The sequence below is a fragment of the Ascaphus truei genome, chromosome 4 (genome assembly GCF_040206685.1).
Source record: "Ascaphus truei isolate aAscTru1 chromosome 4, aAscTru1.hap1, whole genome shotgun sequence".
Classification (NCBI taxonomy): Eukaryota; Metazoa; Chordata; class Amphibia; order Anura; family Ascaphidae; genus Ascaphus; species Ascaphus truei.
In genome coordinates, this window is record NC_134486.1 from 225247233 (window position 1) to 225272124 (window position 24892).

The following is a 24892-nucleotide window of genomic DNA, read 5'->3' on the forward strand; positions in this document are numbered from 1 at the left end:
ACCTCTCACAGATTTCCCATCAGCACTTGACGTACACATTAAGTTGGCCTTCCATCAAGTTTTCCCTGAAGAGCCTGGAGGGTTGTCCGGACTTGTTGCTGATTCCTATATTCCTGCGAAACATGGAGTGTTTTCCGAAGGCCATCGTGAGTCGGCTTTCCATCAGGGACACCCCGCTAAACCTGGAGTGTCGTCAGGAGGATCTACTGGCTCCTCTGCTCTCGCTGTAAAGACAAGCACATGTTGGTCCATTTATCTACAAGTAGCTGATGCGTCCTCTGCTGAGCCTGTGACCTACTCTGCTAATTCAAGCTTACTGATTCTCTGGCTTTTGGGTTGATGCATCTTGACATTCAACTGTTCCAAGAGAGAATTGAATTCCTCTGTCTGCATTCTGATGGACTTTTTCAGTCTGTACTTGTGGAGTACCCTCTGCCCGCTGACAAACCACCAGAGGTGGGTCACCTTCAGTCCACTTTTCATCAAGGCATCCGGGAAGAGCCTGGAGGATCGTCTGGAGAACACTCTCGAGAGGGGGGAGTAATGTCAGGGTCTCCTAGACCTCCTTCCTAGCCATAGTTCTTTCCTTGTCCACCGGGTGTGCTGCTGCTTTCTGTTTGCTCTGGGTTCCTCTGTCTGTCTGTCTGTCTTCTTGTTGCTCCTCTCTCTGTCTTCTTCCTGTTTGTTCCCTTGCCTTTGTTTTGAGTCAGACTCCTATGCACATGCTTCTGTCTCTGATCCTGATCTGTTCCTGTACCAGTCCTGTATTTGATTCTGTTCATAGTAAAGGCCCTTGCTGGTAATCTGGCTTGTCCCTGTTTGTTTCCTGGTCTCAGTCCCTGCTCCCCGTTCTCAGTCCCTGCTCCCAGACCTGATCCTGCTCCCCTGTCATGTTCCAGTCTCCTCGCTGCTGACCTCTGCTTGTTACCTGACTACACTATCTGCCGCCTGCCTCGGACCCCTGCTTGTTACCCGACTACGCTATCTACCGCCTGCCTCGGACCTCTGATTGCGACCCCTACTACGCTTCTGCTGTTCCGGCCACCAAGATCCTACCCGCCACAGGAGTCTCCCGTGACAAACAGCTAGCTTGTTTTTCCGGCGATTGAAACTCGGAGTGCCGCGGTCATCGGAGCTCTCACACAGAGGTTGGTGCACCTGCAGTCCCTGCAATCCTAACGTTCCCCGACTTCCGCGTTCCACTCGTGCATTCCAGCCGACGTCTCCACGTGATGACGTCAGGCTCCCGGATCCTGTTCACCAGACTGCCGAGACTCGCCGGAAAAACAAGCCAGCTGTTTTTCGTACAATGCCCGTGATGAGTGTCAATATGTGAGTTCACATCTTTATTTTACTGTGTATATATCAATACATTGTGACCCTCTGCACAATCCTGTTTCCATCTCTGTTTCCTGCATCTTGTGCAAGAGCCCATGCGACGTTGTTTAGCTTTCTACGATCAAGCAATTATATAAAGTCGACTACACTTAGATGTCTTCCTCTCTTACTTTGGGGTTTCAAGGCTTGTGTATTTCCTGAAAAATATGAGTGTGCATTTTTGGAGGCGTTCTTATCTATCAAGCCCCCCACCCTCTATTACTGGTTTATATAGGATTGCACTATTTGTGTTTTTCTTTTTTATGTACCAACTGGTGACTTGTGCTCCCCGAATTCTCAATCAAAACTAAAATAATTAGTAACCTATTCTTACATTTTGACACATGATTTCTTGTTCTATGTATGATGTGCATTATGTTTATAAATACGAATGCATTATAAATTGTTTGCTTCTACTTGCATTTGATTTTTACGTCAAGAAAAACAACATTGTTGCACATAAGTGGCGCAAACTTAAAGTGATTTATATGATATAAAGTTATAATGATATATAATATCATTTACAAATGTGCACCATAAACAGCATCCTAAATAAACCTCTGGAGAAAAATGTAGCCACATTCATTTGAATGTGGCTAGTCTATTCTCCAGCACAGGGAAGTGTAAAATAATGAGACATACAGTAAGATTTTTCAATCCAACCTTAGATTTAATGAATTTGATCAATGTAAAAAGCATTGATACTAAAACAACTGATACAGATAACATTTCAATCTTTGTGTTTTAATCATCAAGGTCACACCGGCTATTACTGAGCTACTAGTCTGTCTGATTTTCTTTTTATTTGTTGAAACATTTCTTACTCAGGAGATACTGTAGGTTTTTCTTTATTTTTAATTTTTTTTAACACTTAATCAAAATTAACATGATGAACCAAACCACAGTAGGACCACACACTTCTAACCCTCCAAAACTCCATTGTAGCATAATCAGGTCTCTCAAAAGAAATATCACTGCGTACTGTAACTGTAATAACCTCTCAATAAAGCAATCGTGATATCACTTCTGTAAGGAAAAGCTCTCTGGTTTGTTACTACTGTGATATACACTCATGCATGGAAAAGCACACAAGAGAATCAATATTGCAAGTCTTTTAGTAGTATTTTGCCATTTTTCATTCAAATGTTCACCACCAGTTTTACAACCAGGTGACTTTGATACGTAACCCACCATGTGGTAGATACTCAAAGCTTCATTAAATCTAGCCTACTAACGTGATGTTGCCTAATTACGCCCTGATGTTAGTTTTCCATGATTTAAAAGCTAATTTTATGTAAACGGAATGGCTGTTAGCCCGCTCATTTGCATATAGCCAACATTGCATTATCCAGCTAACGTTGGGTTAAGTGCTACAGGATAAGGAAGATGCCAGGTATATATTCCAATCCTTCCCAAAATGAAAATACATAAATTAACCACTTGAAAGACATAGTGGCCATTAAAGCATGTATTATGCATGCCTTCAAGGTCACTAGGGTAATCGAAGGGTTAATACAAACACCTTAACTACCCTACTACCCCTTGTATGTCATAGCAGTACAACTACTGTGGCATACAAGTGGTTAACCTACCCCCTCTGTAACTCCACTGGGTTGCCTAACCTCCTTCCTGGAGGCACCTATCCCCATAACCAACCCCCATATCCCTCCAACAAAACAACCCCTCCTACAGTAATGGTCAATATCCCTATTAGCCAAATGTGGCTAATAGAGTTATTTGCCATTAAAATGCATTACAATAGTTACAGTAAAATAACATTTGAATCCATTGCATTTTACGGTGACTAACTATGCCCACGATGTGAGCCTAGATAGCCACTTTGGCAATTACTGTAGACCCAACATAAATAAATGTACAGTATTACTTACCACAGACAGGATGAAGGCTATCTTCCTCATCCTCAGGGGACTCAGAGATAAATCCAATAAATCCATAAATCCAATAAAACCATAAAAAAGAATCCCAGCTCGATGGCACAAAAAAAGAAAAAACTGAAAATCAGGGAAAATAAATCCAGGTCGATGTTTTCTTTTTCTATCCGATGCCATCCTGGGTGGACGTCGGTGGATCCTCAACTTGCCACAAAGCTCTGGATCCTCTGTTGCGTGAAAAGTAGTCTCCGGTGAGTATTTCTTCATTTCTTCCTTTCTTTAAAGATGTATTTTTTTCTGTCATGTTGTTTAAGATGCAATGTATTATACTGTTTTTCTGTTTGCTGTGTTGCTACCTAGTGGAGGAGGGGAGACTGTTCACATGCTGAAGGCCCTGATAGAGATTGGGAACTTGGGTGCCCCACTCATGGTCTACGAAATGGGATTGAGTGTGTTCATGAGATAGACATTCTGAAGGTGAAAATCCCCTAATTTAATGTAAGAGGTATGAAATTCCCTACAAAGAGGAAAAGAGTGCGACTAACTCTTAAAAACTGTAGAACGGATATTGGGCTGCTTCAAGAGACCCACTTGGCAGATGAGGAGCATAAGTAACTGTATGCCAAGTGAATTTCTCAGGTAATCTATGCTAGCTATAACTCAAAGAGAGGGGGGGTTCTAATGCTAATTAATAAATCATGCCTTTTCTATAGTCACAGCTGAGGTTAAAGATCCAGAAGGAAGATATGTGGTAATCAGAGGGACACTAGATTTCAAAGAAATAACCATAGCCAATTTAAAATCCCCTAACGGAGACACCAGACAGTTCTTTACAGATATGGTATCCCGGGGAAGAGGTAGCGGAAGGGGTTGGCACCTTAATTACCTTAGCGGTTACTACCCGTTAAGGTAATTAAGGGGTTACTTTCCATTTGATGGAATTTTAATGGTTGGGCATCAGCCCTTTATTGAATGTTGGTGCCGCTGAGGACAAGGAGGAGAAAGGCAGCCTTCATCCTGGCAGAGGTAAGTACTACTTTTATTTACTATAGTGTGTCCATTGATTGCCAATGTGGGTACCGTTGAGGGCATAGGTAACCACAGTGACAATCAATGGATTAATTGGCTAGTGTTTGTATATTTTATTGTAATATGTTTTTTTAAACTATTGTAATGTATATTTTCTATACTTTTGAATGGGCAAAAGCGCTGGCCACAGTAACAATCAATTGATTAAAATGATCATTTTTAAATGTTATTGTAATACATTTTAATGGCAAATAACTCTATTTATTTAGAAACCGTTTTACCCAGAAATAATATGAGAGTTACCTCTCGTTTTCAAGTATGTCCTGGGCATACAGTTATGATGACAAATAATACATGGTTAAAAATACATAGTTGCATAAGTGAACAGGGTATACATTATATACAAGACATTGCATGCACAGTTAAAGATAATATATATTATAGGCATATGTACAGTTACATTACATTTGGCAAATAGGACTATTGCCCTTTACATTAGGGGAGAGGTTGTTTAGTGGGGGGTGGGCTATGGGCAGTAGGTGCGGTTAGACCACCTCTGGGAGTTGCAAGAAGAGAAGGGTTAACCCCTTGTGTGCTATAGCGGTTGTAACGCTCTGACATATAATTTATAGTAGGGTAGTTAGGGTGTTTGTATTAACCCCTTGGTGTCCTTAGAGGCCATGATGGCATGTATAATGCATGCCTTCAAGGCCACTATGGCTTCCAAGGGATTAATACACAGGTCTTGGCTACATTATTTGACCTAGTCCAGGGTATTCACTTTGACTTTCTATATTGCCAATGCAATATAGGTTGCCAAAGTAGCCCACTTCAGAACCCTAGAGAAGGGTAAATCATTTTTTGCTACCTGGCATTAGATGTTTCGAGCACCTAAAGACAGGTATAACCACAACCTAAAAAAACTTTAATGGACTGCTGAGGATATACATTGAAGTGGTCCTCACCTCCTTTGTATATCATGTTACACAAACGTCCATTAAAGCTAAGGCCGGTACTCATTACTTTAATGATGACATTCCTAAACATCATTACTTTAACATGGCACTTACAGTAATACCTTGTTAATAAGCTTTGAAGATACCAAATAGCACTTAATGACACCAACACAAGTTAACGTTTCTCTGTAGTTAGAGAAACTGTCTGCTTAAAATAATGGCAGCTATAAATGTCCCGCATCACGTGAGCCAATAGGAAGCCGTGATGACATCTGTTGCAGCTTCCCATTGGCCCGCGTGACCAGGACATTTAAACTTCACAAGGAGACCGGCACCACCTACAGAGGTACAGCAAGTATCTCTGGAAACAGGGGTCCCAGGAGCTGAAATGAACACAGTTTAACTCCGGAGACCGCCCACTTCAAACCAGTAAATAAAAATAAAATAAAAAACTTACACACAATGCAGCCTGTTCTGCTGCTTTAACAAACTTCGGAGGATCTACTCCTATTAATCTAAAGTTGTATTGAAGATGTTTTTCAGTCAGTAGTGTTTACTACATTCTGGCTTCCTGAGACTTTGTTACAGATATAACAGGAACTGTGCTGTCTGAACAGCAGAATATGTCAGTCTATGCCAGTATCTTCCTAAATACTATAGGTTTGGTTAGTAATCCTTCTATTAAGCATAAAAAAGGACAATATAGTTAACAAACTAACCTTTTTATTTTAGACTGCCAGAGATGCTGATGATATTGTTGATTGCATGCAACATTGACTAAACATGACATCTGCAGTAATATATATTGTGTGTATGTAGCCACCTTTCCCACGTGTCTATGGTGACTACATGTGGTGCGCTGTTACCTGTAGGCTCACAGGAGGCCTGATCCTCCGCTGCAGGAAGCATGGGGTGTACCTGGTTCGTCCGGTGACAGCGCCTCCACCCGTGAAGGATCCTAGCACTGCTGGATACCTGATACAGAAAATAAGCCGGATGCTTGCTCAAGGAGCCGCGCTGTATAGATCACAGTCAGCAAAGAATGTATTGATCAATTTGCTCCGGTGACAGAAATGGACACTATATGAGGGATACTAGGGAAGCCTCCTGGGAAAAGTGCATCAGCAGCATCACAATTAAAGTACAGCTGAAGTATAAGCACAAAAGTCCAAAGAGACACTTGTATATGGCGTGGAGTGTGCAATGTACTCACGATCAGTCACCATGTCCCTTATCCTCGTAGCCACATATCAGCAATTAAGCTCTGTGTTTTCTGTCTGTGTCTTGTCCAATCCTGGGATAGCAGCAGAGCGGAGGATCGGTATGACGTCCAAACCTGAACAAACGTTGGAACTCACCAGCAAAAAATTGAATAAAATAACTTTATTAGGCTACATAAAAAATGTGACCATCCACATGGAGAACCTAGCTCCTCCTCCCACACGTTTCACGCCGTCAGTGGCGCTTTCTCAAGGAGATGACAAGAGAGGGGGGAAGACTCTATTTAAATCCCTCCTTTCTAATTAAAACATTGCACAAATCTGTGTGCTATACAAGTGAGCTATATGATAGCAATTATATGGACTAAGCATGGAGAAAGGTATTTCAAAGGAAAAGAATAATTCAAAGGAAAAAACAGGTGCATCAAAAAAGTGTATCCTAGATAAATTAACCCCTGGCATAAAACTTATAATCAACATTAATTAGAACATTAATAATCTAGTGTAGTTTGTAAATTACTATTTCAAATGATTTAATCAATAATGAAAAAACATATATCTAGTGACATATTAATTAACCAACACTATGATATATAAAATTGTATGTTATCATTAGTATAATCTACAATCTATAATATTTGATCAAAAAATGTTGATGGGGTTAATGGATTCATTCTCATTTAGTAAACCAATATTGTTGCACCATAACAAAGAATGTATAAAGTCTATGATCACTAAATAGTCAATCAAATCTATATAAAGGTTACCATTGGAACACTTTATGACCAGATAATATATGTAATCACAAAGTGTACCCATAGTTGCCTATCACAATAAAGAATATTTATATGACATGATCAGATCTAATGAAATTAGAAGAATATCCATAATGTTAGTATCAGTGGATAAAAAAGAAAAACATCCATCACATAGATAAAACAGAGTTGTTAAATGGAAACAATTTAAATTAATGTCATATATAAACAGCAGATAGCCATCAATTCAAGATGCATGATCAATGGACAGTGTGAATATACACGTTTAGTTGAACATGATTCACAAAAACGTTTTAATGTCCCATTGTGTATTAAGACCTTTAGGTATCAGTGTTTCGAGGGTAAAGATCCAGAACGCCTCTCTTTTATAGAGATAATTTGTTCTGTCTCCCCCTCTTAAATTGGTTTTGATAGGCTCAATGGCCATGCATCTGAATTTAGACAAACTGCTGTTTTGGCAGTTTTTAAAATGATATGCAACTGGTTGTGTGAGATCTCCTTTAATAATGGATCTCACATGTTCTTGAATTCTTGTTTTAAAGGCTCTAGTTGTTAAGCCGATGTACTTTTTACCACAACCACATATAAGCATATATATGATATATTCTGTTTTACATGTAATAAATGTCAGTATGTTGAATTTTTTTTGTCTCATCTTGATTTGAAAAATATCTCGTCTTTAATACATATTTGCATATGTTACACTTTGCACAAGGGTAGCAACCAAGCAAATTAGGAAAAAGTTGTTTTTTATTTGTATTTGATTGTTGTCTACGTATGCTGGGTGATACAGCATTTCCAATAGTGGGAGATTTTCTAAATACAAATCTTGGATCTGATGAGACAAATTTTCTCAAAAGAGGGTTATTAGTCAGAATATCCAATGTTTTTTGATTATAGCTTTTACATTCATTGCTTGATTGCTATATTGAGTAATAATAATAATAATAATAATAGCATGTTCTTGTATAGCGCTGCTAATTGTACGCAGCGCTTTACAGAGACATTTTGCAGGCACAGGTCCCTGCCCCGTAGAGCTTACAATCTATGTTTTGGGTGCCTGAGGCACAGGGAGATAAAGTGACTTGTCCAAGGTCACAAGGAGCCGACACCGGGAATTGAACCAGGCTCCCCTGCTTCAAACTCTCAGTGCCAGTCAGTGTCTTTACTCGCTGAGCCACTCCTTCTCCCATACCAATAAACATTGGTATGTCACATTGAATAGGGTTTTTTGCATTATTAGGATTTGTATCATATATAGATCCTGACCTTTGGTTGGAAATATTGGAAGTTTTTTGGATCAACAGGTCCTGTCTGGTTTTATCTTTAGCATTATTGTAAGCTTCTTGAATGATATGGGGCTCATATCCTCTTTCGAGGAATCTTGATGTAAGGCCATGTGCACTATTCTCAAAATTCTCCATAGTAGAAAAGTTCCTGCGTAATCGCAAGAACTGTCCATATGGAACTCCCCGAAACAAACTCCGATTATGGCAGCTGGTGGCATGCAATAAGGTGTTGCCAGTGTGTGGCTTACGAAATATATCAGTGTGTACCTTAAGATCAGGAGTGACATAAAGTAAAAGGTCTAGAAAGTGAATGTTATGGTGATGAGTGATGAGTGAAATGTAGGTTAAAGGTATTGGTGTTAATGTGAGAAATTAAGGAATATAACTGAGTGACAGTGCCCTTCCAAATTAATAATAAATCATCAATATAGCGGTGATAAAAAGTGATAAGATGACGATAGGAGTTGCTATCTCCAAACACGTGGGTCTGCTCCCACCAACCCATGAATAGGTTGGCGTATGAAGGGGCAAAACAAGACCCCATAGCAGTCCCAACCTATTCATGGGTTGGTGGGAGCAGACCCATGTGTTTGGAGATAGCAACCCCTATCGTCATCTTATCACTTTTTATCACCGCTATATTGATGATTTATTATTAATTTGGAAGGGCACTGTCACTCAGTTATATTCCTTAATTTCTCACATTAACACCAATCCCTTTAACCTACATTTCACTCATCACTTTTATCACCATCACATTCACTTTCTAGACTTTTTACTTTATGTCACTCCTGATCTTCAGGTACACACTGATATATTTCGTAAGCCACACACTCGCAACACCTTACTGCATGCCACCAGCTGCCATAATCAGAGTTTGTTTCGGGGAGTTCCATATTGTGACGACTCAGGAGATTCCTTCCTCTTCCTCTCCCTCTCTCCCATCTCCTCTTATCCTTTCTGCCCCTTCCCACTCCTCTCCTTCACCGTCTACCTCTCTCCCCTTGCCGCAGCGCGTTCCCCGCAGGTCCTGCATACCCACGAGCTCCCTTAGCCCCTGCTGTAATCCTCCCTGCTCCCTCTCCCCTGCGGTAGCTCCTTTACCTTCCCCTGTGGTGCCGTCCATCCCGTTGCCTCCTCCTCGCGTGGTGCCCACGGCGCGGCGTTCCGCACGCCTGGTGACGCGTCCGGTGCGCGCGCCCCCTCAACACACGGGGGACGCGCGTGCATGCTCCTCTCTACCCTTGCTGGCCATCGCATGGGCACAATCCTCGCCCGCGTTCCCCTCCGCTTGGCTCCGTCGCCCTCCTGCTGTCTTCCCCTGCTCCGTGCGGGCCGCGCATGTGGTGCAGCCTGTGCGCGCGCATCCCCAGCTTACAGGGGGCGCGCGCACAGACTCTTCTTATCAGGTTCCCCCTGTCTCCGCCTCCCAAGCTGTTCAGGCCATTCCCCCGACTGCCCCTTCTGTCTCCTCCTCTTCTCTCCCTGGCCTATCTCTTGCTTCTCCCACTTCTCTCTCTACTCCTCCCCTCTCTGTCATTGGTGCACCTTCCTTTATAATCCCTGTCTGTCCACCTCTTCCTCGCTCTGCATAGTTCCTGTTTTCCTGTGTGTACCTGACCTATGCTGTGCTCCTGTGTTACTTTGGATATCCCTGGCTTTGACCCCTGCTTACCTCTGACTACTCTGCTCTCCGGTATCCCTCTGAACCCTGCTACGCATACGACTCCGCTGACCTCTGGCTTCCTAGGACCTGGCTTGCCCTCTGATTACTCAACCCTCTGGATCCCTGAACATTGGCAAACGTACATGACTACTTTCACGGACAAACCCCAAGCGTTGCAAGTATACACTAACAACTCTTCCAACAGGCCCAGCAACGCTATACCACACTCGGGCGTGCTCCCACTGCTGTGGGTGTGTGGTATCATACTGTTGCCACCTCAGTACTGGGGTCTAGCTTGGTCTGCGGGCATACAGGCGTGACACATATGGACAGTTCTTGCGATTACGCAGGAACTGTTCTACTATGGAGATTTTTGAGAATAGTGCACATGACCTTACATCAAGATTCCTCAAAAGAGGATATGATCCCCATATCATTCAAGAAGCTTACAATAGTGCTAAAGATAAAACCAGACAGGACCTGTTGATCCAAAAAACTTCCAATATTTCCAACCAAAGGTCAGGATCTATATATGATACAAATCCTAATAATGCAAAAAACACTATTCAATGTGACATAGCAATGTTTATTACTCAATATAGCAATCAAGCAATAAATGTAAAAGCTAAAATCAAAAAACATTGGAATATTCTGACAACTAACCCTCTTTTGAGAAAAAAATTCTCGTCAGATCCAAGATGTGTATTTAGAAAATCTCCCACTATTGGAATGCTGTATCACCCAGCATACGTAGACAACAATCAAATACAAATAAAAAACAACTTTTTCCTAATTTGCTTGGTTGCTACCCTTGTGCAAAGTGTAACATATGCAAATATGTATTAAAGACAAGATATTTTTCAAATCAAGATGAGACAAAAAAAATTCAACATAATGACATTTATTACATGTAAAACAGAATATATCATATATATGCTTATATGTGGTTGTGGTAAAAAGTACATCGGCTTAACAACTAGAGCCTTTAAAACAAGAATTCAAGAACATGTGAGATCCATTATTAAAGGCGATCTCACACAACCAGTTGCATATCATTTTAAAAACTGCCAAAACAGCAGTTTGTCTAAATTCAGATGCATGGCCATTGAGCATATCAAAACCAATTTAAGAGGGGGAGACAGAACAAATTATCTCTATAAAAGAGAGGCGTTCTGGATCTTTACCCTCGATACACTGATACCTAAAGGTCTTAATACACAATGGGACCTTAAAACCTTTTTGTGAATCATGTTCAACTAAACGTGTATATTCACACTGTCCATTGATTATGCATCATGAATTTATGGCTATCTGCTGTTTATATATGACATTAATTTAAATTGTTTCCATTTAACAACTTTGTTTTATCTATGTGATGGATGTTTTTCTTTTTTATCCACTGATACTAACATTATGGATATTCTTCTAATTTCATTAGATCTGATCATGTCATATAAATATTCTTTATTGTGATAGGCAACTACTGTATGGGGACACTTTGTGATTACATATATTATCTGGTCATAAAGTGTTCCAATGGTAACCTTTATCTAGATTTGATTGCCTATTTAGTGATCATAGTCTTTATACATTCTTTGTTATGGTGCAACAATATTGGATTACTAAATGAGAATGAATCCATTAACCCCATCAACATTTTTTGATCAAATATTATAGATTGTAGATTATACTAATGATAACATACAATTTTATATATCATAGTGTTGGTTAATTAATATGTCACTAGATATATGTTTTTTCATTATTGATTAAATCATTTGAAATCGTAATTTACAAACTACACTAGATTATTTTTTCCTTTGAATTATTCTTTTCCTTTGAATTACCTTTCTCCATGCTTAGTCCATATAATTGCTATTATATAGCTCACTTGTCTAGCACACAGATGTGTGCAATGTTTTAATTAGAGAGGAGGGATTTAAATAGAGTCTTCCCTCCCCCCCCCTTGTCATCTCCTTGAGAAAGCGCCACTGACGGCGTGAAACATGTGGGAGGAGCTAGGTTCTCCATGTGGATGTTCACATTTTTTATGTAGCCTAATAAAAAAATGTACAGGCATACCCCGCATTAACGTACGCAATGGGACCGGAGCATGTATGTAAAGCGAAAATGTACTTAAAGTGAAGCACTGCCTTTTCCCACTTATCGATGCGTATACTGTACTGCAATCATCATATACATGCATAATTGATGTAAATAACGCATTTGTAACAGGCTCTATAGTCTCCCCGCTTGCGCACAGCTTCGGAACAGGTAGGGAGCCGGTATTGCTGTTCAGGACGTGATGACAGGCGCATGCGTGAGCTGCCGTTTGCCTATTGGGCGATATGTACTTACTCGCGAGTGTACTTAAAGTGAGTGTACTTAAAGCGGGGTATGCCTGTATTCAATTTTTTGCTGGTGAGTTCCAACGTTTGTTCAGGTTTGGACGTCATACCGATCCTCCTTCACTCTACTGCTGGATACCCCTTGCACAGGACCCAATACAATACACACACGTGTGTGTGTGTGTGTGTGTGTGTGTGTGTGTGTGTGTGTGTGTGTGTGTGTGTGTGTGTGTGTGTGTGTGTGTGTGTGTATATATATATTCTATCGGTCCAGTCTGTGGAGGTATCAGAGGCTAGTGTCTCACTGTGTCTATCAGTGATCACCTGTATTTCTCTTTTGATGCATGTAATCTCTTTGCTGGACTGCTCGATTACCAGAATCATTAGGTCATAGGAACATTTATTAAGAATCCCTATCCACTTTCTGCAGAAATCAGTGTCTGTCCGACCAATCGTTGGCTGTTTTTTTATACGAAAACCCCTAGGGATAAGTTTCTCCCTATGATAATGTGACAAAGACACCCCATGCATAAAAAAATCTACCTCTCGTTATTTAGTATGATGAGATCATTATAAATATCTGACGCTTTATTAGAGCCTAAAGCAGCCTCAAAGGTCTCAGTAAATCTAATCTTGGCAATGTCAGCTTCACTGTAACTGACACTATCCAAAATAGTAGAAAAGACTCAAGTAATGTCTGTAAAATCTTCCACCATAAACAGTCACTTGGTAAAGGAAATAACAGAGGGTAACAAATGATGAAGATGTAAGTGACACTCCAAGAGGACAAGAATGTCACACAGATGAATGTACAAGTGGGTGCTCATCTCATAATGAGAAATGACTAGTATACAGAAACAGATGGAGAGAGAGAGAGAGAGAGAGAGAGAGAGAGAGAGAGAGAGAGAGAGAGAGAGAGAGAGAGAGAGAGAGAGAGAGAGAGATAGTAAAGGTACATATTGACGCATTTGAAGTACCTTGCGAAGGAGAAAGGTGAGGCAGTGAGTTCACTATGTATTAACCCTGGTTGCATATATGTCATGTGTTCACAAGTGTGTATTTCTTCACCCGCTCACTCACCCATCCAGTCAGTCGCCCAGTCGCCCACCCAGTCAGTCACCCAGTCACCCACCCAGTCAGTCACTCACCCAGTCAGTCACTCACCCAGTCAGTCATCCACCCAGTCAGTCACTCACCCACCCAGTCAGTCACTCACCCACCCAGTCAGTCACTCACCCACCCAGTCAGTCACCCACTCAGTCAGTCACTCACTCAGTCAGTCACCCACTCAGTCAGTTAGTCACCCAGTCAGTCAGTCACCCAGTCAGTCAGTCACCCAGTCAGTCAGTCACCCAGTCAGTCAGTCACCCAGTCAGTCAGTCACCCAGTCAGTCAGTCACCCAGTCAGTCAGTCACCCAGTCAGTCAGTCACCCAGTCAGTCAGTCAGTCAGTCAGTCAGTCACCCAGTCAGTCACCCAGTCAGTCACCCAGTCAGTCACCCAGTCAGTCACCCAGTCAGTCACCCAGTCAGTCACCCAGTCAGTCAGTCACCCAGTCAGTCAGTCACCCAGTTAGTCAGTCAGTTACCCACTCAGTCAGTCACCCACTCAGTCAGTCAGTCACCCACTCAGTCAGTCAGTCAGTCACCCAGTCACCCAGTCAGTCAGTCAGTCACCCAGTCAGTCACCCAGTCAGTCAGTCACCCAGTCAGTCAGTCAGTCAGTCACCCAGTCAGTCAGTCAGTCAGTCACCCAGTCAGTCAGTCAGTCACCCAGTCAGTCAGTCACTCAGTCAGTCACCCACTCAGTCAGTCACCCACTCAGTCAGTCAGTCACCCACTCAGTCAGTCAGTCACCCACTCAGTCAGTCAGTCACCCACTCAGTCAGTCAGTCACCCAGTCAGTCAGTCAGTCAGTCACCCACTCAGTCAGTCAGTCACCCACCCAGTCAGTCAGTCACCCAGTCAGTCAGTCACCCAGTCAGTCAGTCACCCAGTCAGTCAGTCACCCACTCAGTCAGTCACCCACTCAGTCAGTCACCCACTCAGTCAGTCACCCACTCAGTCAGTCACCCACTCAGTCAGTCACCCACTCAGTCAGTCACCCACTCAGTCACCCAGTCAGTCAGTCAGTCACCCAGTCAGTCTACCCAGTCAGTCAGTCACCCAGTCAGTCTGTCAGTCACCCAGTCAGTCTGTCAGTCACCCAGTCAGTCAGTCACCCAGTCAGTCAGTCACCCAGTCAGTCAGTCACTGAGTCAGTCAGTCACTGAGTCAGTCAGTCACCCACTCAGTCAGTCAGTCACCCAGTCAGTCAGTCAGTCACCCAGTCAGTCAGTCAGTCACCCAGTCAGTCAGTCAGTCACCCAGTCAGTCAGTCAGTCACCCAGTCAGTCAGTCAGTCACCCAGTCAGTCAGTCACCCAGTCAGTCAGTCACCCAGTCAGTCAGTCACCCAGTCAGTCAGTCAGTCACCCACCCACCCACACAGTCGATCACCACCCATCCACCCACCCAAGTGTCAGTCAGTCACCCACCACCTCACCCACATACTCTTGCTCTCCCTGTCACCCTCTCTCTCTCTCGCTCTCCCTGTCACCCTCTCTCTCTGTTGCTCTCCCTGTCACCCTCTCTCTCTCTCGCTTTCCCTGTCACCCTCTCTCTCTCGCTCTCCCTGTCACCCTCTCTGTCACCCTTTCTCACTGTGTCTCTCTGTCACCCTCTCTCGCTGTGTCTCTGTCACCCTCTCTCGCTGTGTCTCTCTGTCACCCTCTCTCGCTGTGTCTCTCTGTCACCCTCTCTCACTGTGTCTCTCTGTCACCCTCTCTCGCTGTGTCTCTCTGTCACCCTCTCTCGCTGTGTCTCTCTGTCACCCTCTCTGGCTGTGTCTCTCTGTCACCCTCTCTCGCTGTGTCTCTCTGTCACCCAATCTCGCTGTGTCTCTCTGTCACCCTCTCTGGCTGTGTCTCTCTGTCACCCTCTCTGGCTGTGTCTCTCTGTCACCCAATCTCGCTGTGTCTCTCTGTCACCCTCTCTCGCTGTGTCTCTCTGTCACCCTCTCTCGCTGTGTCTCTCTGTCACCCTCTATCGCTGTGTCTCTCTGTCACCCTCTCTCGCTGTGTCTCTCTGTCACCCTCTCTGGCTGTGTCTCTCTGTCACCCTCTCTCGCTGTGTCTCTCTGTCACCCTCTCTCGCTGTGTCTCTCTGTCATCCTCTCTGGCTGTGTCTCTCCGTCACCCAATCTCGCTGTGTCTCTGTCACCCTCTCTGGCTGTGTCTCTCTGTCACCCTCTCTCGCTGTGTCTCTCTGTCACCCTCTCTCGCTGTGTCTCTCTGTCACCCTCTCTGGCTGTGTCTCTCCGTCACCCAATCTCGCTGTGTCTCTCTGTCACCCTCTCTCGCTGTGTCTCTCACCCACACTCTATGTCTGTCTCACACTCTGGATCTGGATCTCTTATTTACCCTATATATCTTAACTGCCCTATACCTACACTGAAATAACCTATACTGCTTTCTTCCAGATCTGACTCAAGCTTCACATGGAAGACATCGGAACCCCCCCTAACCCAGAAGACAGGTAGGGAACACATCCCCTCCAATGTATAACATTGCGGGAATGAGGGTACCTGGACATTGAGGGACTGCGGATCAGGTAAGATCCCAGGCGGGATTGCTGCTTTAGATATTGTGAAACGGGGACGTCCAGACACTGGTTAAGGGGTTCAGAAAACTAGTCATTCACATCTGGTTTTTATTTCTAGATCCGACATTTACACACACACACACACACACACACACACACACACACACACACACACACACACACACACACACACACACACACACGTAACAAGAACTAATTGTAGTATAATGTAATACAATAAATACATTTATGTCAAAAATGAATGTTGTTCTGCCTAGGAATTTATTAAATGTATTTTATTTATATATTTTATTTTGAAGCGGGGTTGGGGGCGGGACTAGGTGGCGAGTAGATTTTTTGGTTGGGCGATTTGTCGAACACTGTATATATATCTAACTAACTACTCGCATACGCAGCACTTGCAATAACGCGCTACAACCTAATCGCTACCTGCTAATCTGGTGGGGAGTTGGGGCCTACCTGGGGTGTGGGTACCTATCTGGGTGCAGGAGCTGCACTCGCTCCCAGCACCCTTCCTTCCCTCACAGCTCCCTGGCTCAAACTGACTAGCGTGGCTCAGTGCACGAAAAAGTATCAATCTCCTTGCAGGGAGATGCTGCAGCCCTATTGGCTCCCTGGCATCACGTGGTGCACGCAGAGGCTCCTGGGACTCGTAGTCCCTACCTAGAGCCTTCCCTGGTAGGCTAGGGCTTCGCAGGCTTCCTGGGCGCTGTACTGCGCATGCACGATCTCCCTGATGCTGCCGTAACCTTTCCTTGCCTGGTGTCGCACTCGCGCGGCTTTTCCCTGACTCCAGGGTACCTCCTGCGCATGCGCAATCACTGCGCATGCGCGAGTCGTTGTAATGGCGGCCCCCGCTAGCCAAGTACTCCGCCAGAGCTCCAGGGACGCCGAGCGCTCCCTGCACTGGCCCCCACCATCGCGAAGTGCCGGCGGGTCCGTCGCTGCTGTCAGCGGCACCCGCGACCGCTCGGCACTCACGGAGGGGGGTCAGTGAGTGTAAAACAAACCCGGGGCTACATTCTCCCCCTGGTGAAAACCCCAACGCCCTCACTTGGGGAACGACATCACTCAACATAATTTTACACAATGAAAAATTGCATTGACTACACGGTACACTTAACAGGTCGACTGTAACATCCCTGAAACACGGCACATCACACCCAATAATACCCGAGGCCAGCTGAGTATCAGCTGCTTGCTGAGACCATTTGTGGGGTGCCCCTAACTGATCGTGTGGGGGTACCTCACTTTTACGTCCGTGAGCCTCCCCCGGAGGAATCTCTTGGAGAACACGCTCGGGGATAACAGTCACAGGGTTCTTGCTAGTCCCTCCCCCTGGTGGACGGAATAGTAGCATGTCTTTTAACCGGGCCTTTACCCAGTCATCCGCGGCATGGATGCGGTAGACCAGGAGGCCAGGACCTTTCCCGCGGTCCACTACTTGGCGAATGGGCCGCTCCTTTTTGGCCTGAAAGGAGGCAAATTTCCCTAAATCCTTCTCCATTAAGTCCTTGTCTCTACTTACGTGTGAATCTTCCCTTGGGAAGCAAGCAACTGGCAATGTCTCTGTTTTACACTTCAGGGGGTAAAGGGTAGATACCTTACCACTGTGGTGATTCGCGGTGGCCAACAGGTCCTCGGGGACGCTGTCAGCTCCCACCTCGGCTGTCTGGGGACCTGTCCACAACACTTCGGGGACAGTCCACTCACTGTCTTGAAACTCGGGAGCGTTGGATCCCAGTCCTGAGACCAGTTGGGTTGGAGCGCACGGGCTCTCGCTCAGATCAGGAATCTTAATTCTGGCCTTTTTCACGGTCACCTCCATCGGAGCCTGTGGGGAGGTGGTAGGTTCCTCACCACTCTGCTGGCTTGCGATGGGCTTCTCTTCATCGGGAACACTGTCAGGTAGGTATGGGTCCACTCGCACCACTGGATAGCTACCTTCTAAGGAGGACACCTCCGCCAGGACGCGATGCAGAGGGGAGCCATTCGCCCTGGTGACCAGACTTAAGGAGCTATCGTGCTCCGCGGTCACCTGGAGGCTCACCCCCAACACCCCTGGAGCAGTCAACTCACTCTTGTCGTCGTCAGCAGGTACTGATCCCAAGCCTGGGACCGAGGGTACCATTTGAGTAGGCCGGACGGCCCGTTGTAGGGCACACGGGCCCACAGCAGGGTCCGCAACATCTGGAATCACCTCCTCTAGGGCACACGGGCCCACAGCAGGCTCTGTATCCGCCGAGATAATTGGTTCAATGACGTCACTAGCGTAGTCCGCCGCCAGGCGCATCACCACGAACGGTTGGTTGCTGGAATCACCAAAGGAAGATGGGGGTATAGACACCTTACCCTGGGGTTCCTCGGTATCACCGCTGGGGTGGTTCGCCGGTAGGCGCATCGCCACTGATGATTAGCTCGGTTCCATAGCTAGCTGGGCAGGTGATTCCTGCTCGGGAACTGGGTCTAGACTGTTCATGGGGGCACACGGGCCCTCCACAACCTCCACAGCTGGTTGTTGGTCGCAGGAAGCACTAAGTAACTTCTCTCTGAAGACAGACTTAACATCGTACATACGGTTTTCCTTCCACCTCGGTTGGCTCGAGGCCTAGCGGGAACTGGGATAGGTCGGCTCCCTGTACATAGGCTTCTTGCAGGCAGGTGCAAAGTAGTGCAAGAATATCTACTCCTGTCGCCTGCCAGGGCACATACACATTAGGGTGTACCCCATGACAGTCTATTACCTCATCAACGTATGGTTGAAGATCACAATGCTTTCTCCCCCTGGTGGAATGTGAAGGAGGGGCAGCACAATCTTTCAAGGAGTGATTCTGGCTCTGCACTACCTCACTCATTTGGCGGGGGTGGGGCTTAGGTTTTCCCGCCAGTCTCGGACGGTTTTCTGCAAAGTCATTCTGCGCCTTGAGCGCGGTACCACGCGTACTTTGTTCACTTGTGGAAAGTTGCCATGGCGCTGGGTCAGCGTATACTAGAGGGTAGCCCTCAGGGGGGCACCCGGGCATAAATAACGTGGGCGGTGACTCGGACGGGCATAAATCATACGTGTAGGTCAACACAAAAAGCATCGAGCTCTCTGGTGACATGGGGTCTTTATCTACATCTAGAATAAGGGGGTACCGCCACCCGGGGATTTTATGCAAGTGATCACCGACCTCCTCGTCTGATATATTTGCGGGAAGACCTCCTACGGCCACCACACGACGGGGGCTAACACCTAGCCTCAAGGCCCAGGCGAGGACCTCGTGTCCGGACTTGACAAACACGGTGGAAAAATTTCCGGAAGCCTGGGTGTCTGGATAGATCATGAACCAGTCCTCGTCCGAGGGCTTGAGTATATTCAATACAGGGGGAACAGTTTCTAAGCATATGTCATATTCTGTGGCCATGAAATAGGTAAGCCTGCGGCCGTCATTATCCATCTTAAAGTCTATCAGCCGGGCAGTGGCCAATCCCGGACAATCCCGTACGTGGGTGCATGCTGTGGAGACGCCCATACCATTGGATACTCCCGCCACTGCAACCACGCGCCTTGAGGACACGCGAAGCGCTAAGGCCCAGTCATGGACGTCTTGCTTTGACGGCACGAGCATGCTGGTGGTCAAATCAGACAATTTGGAAAAAAAATAGACAGGGCACCCCAGGTCTGATCTCAGCAGCGCCTCCAAATGTAACGGGTATTGCCCCCCCCCCCCCCCCCAATCGCAGATCTGGTGTGGGTGTGGAGAACATACAATGTTACCAGGTGTGTGTGGTGCGTTACCTGTTGGCTCACATGAGGGCTGAGCTTCCGCCACGGGGAACCTGGGGCAATTATAAGATAATATGAGTAACCACTTACTAGGTGCAGCGCCTCCACCTGCGATGGCTCCCACCAGAGGGGGAGTAGTTCCTCACAGGACAAATACAATAATCACATACACTGTATATATATAATAACCAATGTCTTTTACTAACATGCAAAGCACACATGTAACATCACTACCACAATAACAGGTGTCCCTCTCTAGAGGAGACACTAACTGCGTCGCGCAGGACGCTTCCCAACACCAGGTGATCCCACCCAGTGTCCATAGAAAATCCACCCAATGTCCCGCACTCTTGCAAAGAGAGGCAATGGGTGACTGCGCAGTCACTATTACACTAAGGGCCCGTTGGTGCACTTTTGAATGTATAGTACCTGCCGAGCACTCCGGTGCTCGGAGCCGCAACAGCTTCGCAAAGGATCAGTCGTTCTGGGATCCCGTCTGATCCGGTCCGGTGAATCCTGGCTTGGGGTCCCCCAGGGGCGATCCCACCCTGGAGATAGTCTCTGGTCTCTGGGTACTGACTTGAGCCCAAGTAGTCTCTCGTGGAGCGCAGTAGCCGCTGTGTCCCTGTCTATCACTGGCACTACGTGACACGGTCCCTAACCTAGGGCCTGTCCCTGTAGAACCACAAGCTGGGGAATGAGGACCTACCTGGGACCTGAGGGGTTAATGGCCTATCCCGTCCCCCTAGCTCTTCCCGGTCCTGACTCTAACTAACTACTCGCATACGCAGCACTTGCAATAACGCGCTACAACCTAATCGCTACCTGCAGCTAACCTACTGCACTAACACTGCGCCTGCCTGTCAGACCTCACGGCACTGACAGCCGTGACCCTGACAAGACAGCACACTAACACTAAGGGCCGCGTCCCTATCTTGGGCCGTCCCTGATCAATTACCCACTAATCTGGTGGGGAGTTGGGGCCTACCTGGGGTGTGGGTACCTATCTGGGTGCAGGAGCTGCACTCGCTTCCCGCACCCTTCCTTCCCTCACAGCTCGCTGGCTCCAAGTGACTAGCGTGGCTCAGCACGCAAAAAAGTATCAATCTCCTTGCAGGGAGATGCTGCAGCCCTATTGGCTCCCTGGCATCACGTGGTGCACGCAGAGGCTCCTGGGACTCGTAGTCCCTACCTAGAGCCTTCCCTGGTAGGCTAGGGCTTCGCGGTCTTCCTGGGCGCTGTACTGCACATGTGCGATCTCCCTGATGCTGCCGTAACCTTTCCTTGCCTGGTGTCGCACTCGCGCGGCTTTTCCCTGACTCCAGGGTACCTCCTGCGCATGCGCGATCACTGCGCATGCGCGAGTGGTGGTAATGGCGGCCCCCGCTAGCCAGGTACTCCGCCGGAGCTCCAGGGACGCCGAGCGCTCCCTGCACTGGCCCCCACCCTCACGAAGTGCCGGCAGGTCCGTCGCTGCCGTCCGCGGCACCAGCGACCGCTCGGCACTAACGGAGGGGGGTCAGTGAGTGTAAAACAAACCCGGGGCTACATAAACAAGAAAATCATCACAAATAGTAAAAGAATGATATACAAGGTCAAAAATTCACGCTCAATAGCTTTCCTCATCAATATATAAATTATGTCATTCATACACTTTTGCTTCCGAAAGAATCAAGCTTCACAGCCTGGCGAAGCTATAAAGCACAAGTCTGTTGTTTACTCATTTAAGTGCGATAGTGCCAATCTGGCACTGCTGCACAAAAACGTTCACCGACCTCAATGTGAGTTTCCATGCTATAATTCCAAATCATCACTATCTCACTATAATGCATCACCCTCCCTCTGAATGTAGAGCACAAGTCTGGCAATGCTTATGTTTAATGGTTGCAGGGCTCTAATAATAGTAGTGGTACTGTGTTTGACTATAAAAATTCATAATGTCTTTAACATATTTTAGAAAGATTTATACAATATGAGAAACGCTTCTTAACCTACATAATTTATTTCAATAGAAAGTGAAACCATTAATCTGTCAATAAAAGTAGTACTAATCTGGGATTGTACATTAAAAAGTGTTGGCACTCCAGGCCCCTTAATACAAATCACTCTTGGACAACTGCTTCATTTTTTACCAATACAATGTAGGGTTTCCTGTTGACATTAACAAAACAATTACAGTAGGTTGATTAATAAAGAAAAAGGATCAGACAACTTACCATCTGATTTGTGTACCAGTAGAGACATGAGCCCTTCAGCACAGACCAATATTTTTTCCACTTGTTGCCGAGAAAAGCTCCTTTTTCTTTTTTCTTATACATCCACCCTTGACAATCGGCGTTCCCCAAGTCCTTGCACGATATCCTCCTTCGACTCATAACAAAAATGCTTCCTACTGTATATCAATTAAATACAACATCTATTAGAAAATGACAGTCAGAAATCCAAAAGTGAAGACAAAAAACAGCGCATGACGCTCATATTGAAGGTGTAATAAAATTGATCATAGAAAGGGTAAGTATTGTGCATACATCAGAGTAGTTCTTTTACACATTTCATGTTACAAGACATGGGTTACCACACTGGAAAATGGGGGATGGATGTCTGACGACGCCTGGTCTCTCCTGGATTGTGTTGGAATAAGGCTGGTTTCTTCACGGTAGGTGGCACCACACAAAAGGGCACGATGAATCCTCTGTGACGTATACAGGAACCAGTTTCCTTGGCGGTATGTTCCGGGGTGGATCTTGGTATTATAAGAGAAAGCTTTCCAGGATCGAGCCCCATGCACAAAAGTGTTATTTGCAGACACCTGACGTTACCACACAGCGTCATGAGGGATCGTGACCATGAGGTTTCCGTCGGGAGATCGCAGTAAAATAGCTGCAGGGAGCAGTGGAACAATGTGGATACTAATGTCCGCAAAGAGTATAAAAGACTCCAGCCCGAGATGCGGCGGCTGATGACATCACTGTAAATGTGTGATGTCATCAGCTACTGCTATACATCACCAGTGATAGCTTGGGCTGGAGTCTTTTATACATACTCTTTGTGGACATTAGTATCCACATTGCTCCATTGGTGCCTGCAGCTGTTTTACTGCGATCTCCTGACAGATACTGTGATCCCTCGTGACGCTGTGTGGTGACTTTGGGTGTCTCTGCAAATAACACTTATGTGCATGGGGCTCGATCCTAGATAGCTTTCTATTATAATACCAAGACCCACCAACGGAACATACCAAGGAAACTGTTTCCTGTATACGTCGCGGAGGATTCATCGTGCCCACTTGTGTGGTGCCACCTACCGTGAAGATACCAGCCTTATTCCAACACACTCCAGGAGAAGCCAGGTGTCGTTGGACATCCATCCCGCGTTTTCCAGTGTGGTAACCCATGTCTTGTAACATGAAATGTGTAATAGAACTACTCTGATGTACGCAAAATACTTAGCCTTTCTATGATCAATTTTATTACACCAAATTTTACTTCACTATGAGTGTTGTGCGCTGCTTTTTGTCTTCACTTTCCTCTAGCATTTGAGAGATATTGAGCCATCTCTAACTAACAGCTGCAGACGTTCTCCTTTCACGTATAAGGTTCTGTACATATCACTGTGCACTTTTCACATTAACCTTTTCTGATTTGGGTATTTGGGTTCTCATTATTGAGTTTGTTAAATTGCACCATTTGCTTTTTACTTAAATCCGTAGAATTTACATTTTTTGCTGCGCACTTTCTTCCGTTTGTATTCATCTGTCTCAAATATAACATCTAAGCAAAACTCTGGGTAGATCTATACAATGTGTAAAAATGTGCTTGTTTTTTTTGTTTTTTAAACAAGTTAGCCTTTTGTAGTCCCCCAGAGAACTGTGTAATGGAGAATTAACCCCTGATGACAGCCTGAGCGAAAGAAGGAGGGTAAGATAAGGGGGTGGGAGGTAAGAGAGGAAGGTAAGAATAGGAAGGGGAGCCTTAGCTTGGAGGCCATGCTGCCCTTCACATAGGGCTTAGGGCTGCTAAATGTATTTAACATTGAAGAAAATATGTTTTGAACATATTATAGATAATTAGAAGATGTATCTATATTTCTGCTTAGAAAACAGAAAAGTGGCTCCCTAAAATGCTTATTTTTTCTTTAAATAAAAAGGGGAACCTCAAGTTTGCTGATAAAAAAAAGTAGTGCTATTCTGGTATTGTAATACAAAAGCATTCCATACTAATGTACCCAATACCTGTATACTTCGCCCCCTGTGTGACAGGTACTCACATTTTCAAACATTTACAAAATCAAAAGCCTGGGTTGCAAATAACTGCTTCTGATGGTTTTTAAAATAAAAACATTTTCTAAAATTAAAAATGAGTAAACAATCGAAAAATGTTACAAAATAAAATAGAAAATAAAAACCCGAGGAACAGCATGTTTGCTGAGAAAAACCCAGCGAATATAGTTTGTACAGCAAAATGGGACAATTCTGTCATCATAAGTCATGATAACGCTGTGCCCAGGACATACATGAAAACGAGAGGTAACTCTCAATGTATTACCTCTCAATGTATTACAATGTATTACTGCCTGGTAAATAAATAAATAAAATGCTGCTAACATTTTTTACTCTGCAAGTTCCTCTGACATATTCACAAGTTTTCTCATTGTTTTCTAAAATAGTAAAAAAAAAAAAAAAATGAGAAAATTTGTCAATATGTCAGAGGAACTTGCAGAGTCAAAAATGTTAGCAGCATTTTATTTATTTATTTACCAGGCAGTAATACATTGTAATACATTGAGAGGTAATACATTGAGAGTTACCTCTCGTTTTCATGTACTGTATGTCCTGGGCACAGCGTTATCATGACTTATGATGACAGAATTGTCCCATTTTGCTTTACAAACTATATTCGCTCATTTTTTT

General features: G+C 45.0%; 1 protein-coding gene across 8 annotated transcripts in view; it reads right to left on the reverse strand.

Annotated features, from left to right (window-relative positions):
- The window catches only part of IPCEF1 (interaction protein for cytohesin exchange factors 1), a 246559-nt gene that overhangs the window by 106925 nt on the left and 114742 nt on the right, over positions 1 to 24892 (reverse strand). For 6 of the 8 annotated variants that reach the window (XR_012801047.1, XM_075596936.1, XM_075596935.1 and 3 more), the window contains one exon: positions 22200 to 22375. Coding sequence is in view for 7 of the 8 variants with exons in the window: in XM_075596936.1 (XP_075453051.1) it covers positions 22200 to 22375 (176 nt within the window). In the remaining variant the exon portion in view is untranslated. The remainder of the gene's footprint in view (positions 1 to 22199; positions 22376 to 24892) is intronic. The other 2 variants (XM_075596933.1, XM_075596934.1) reach the window with 1 other exon arrangement.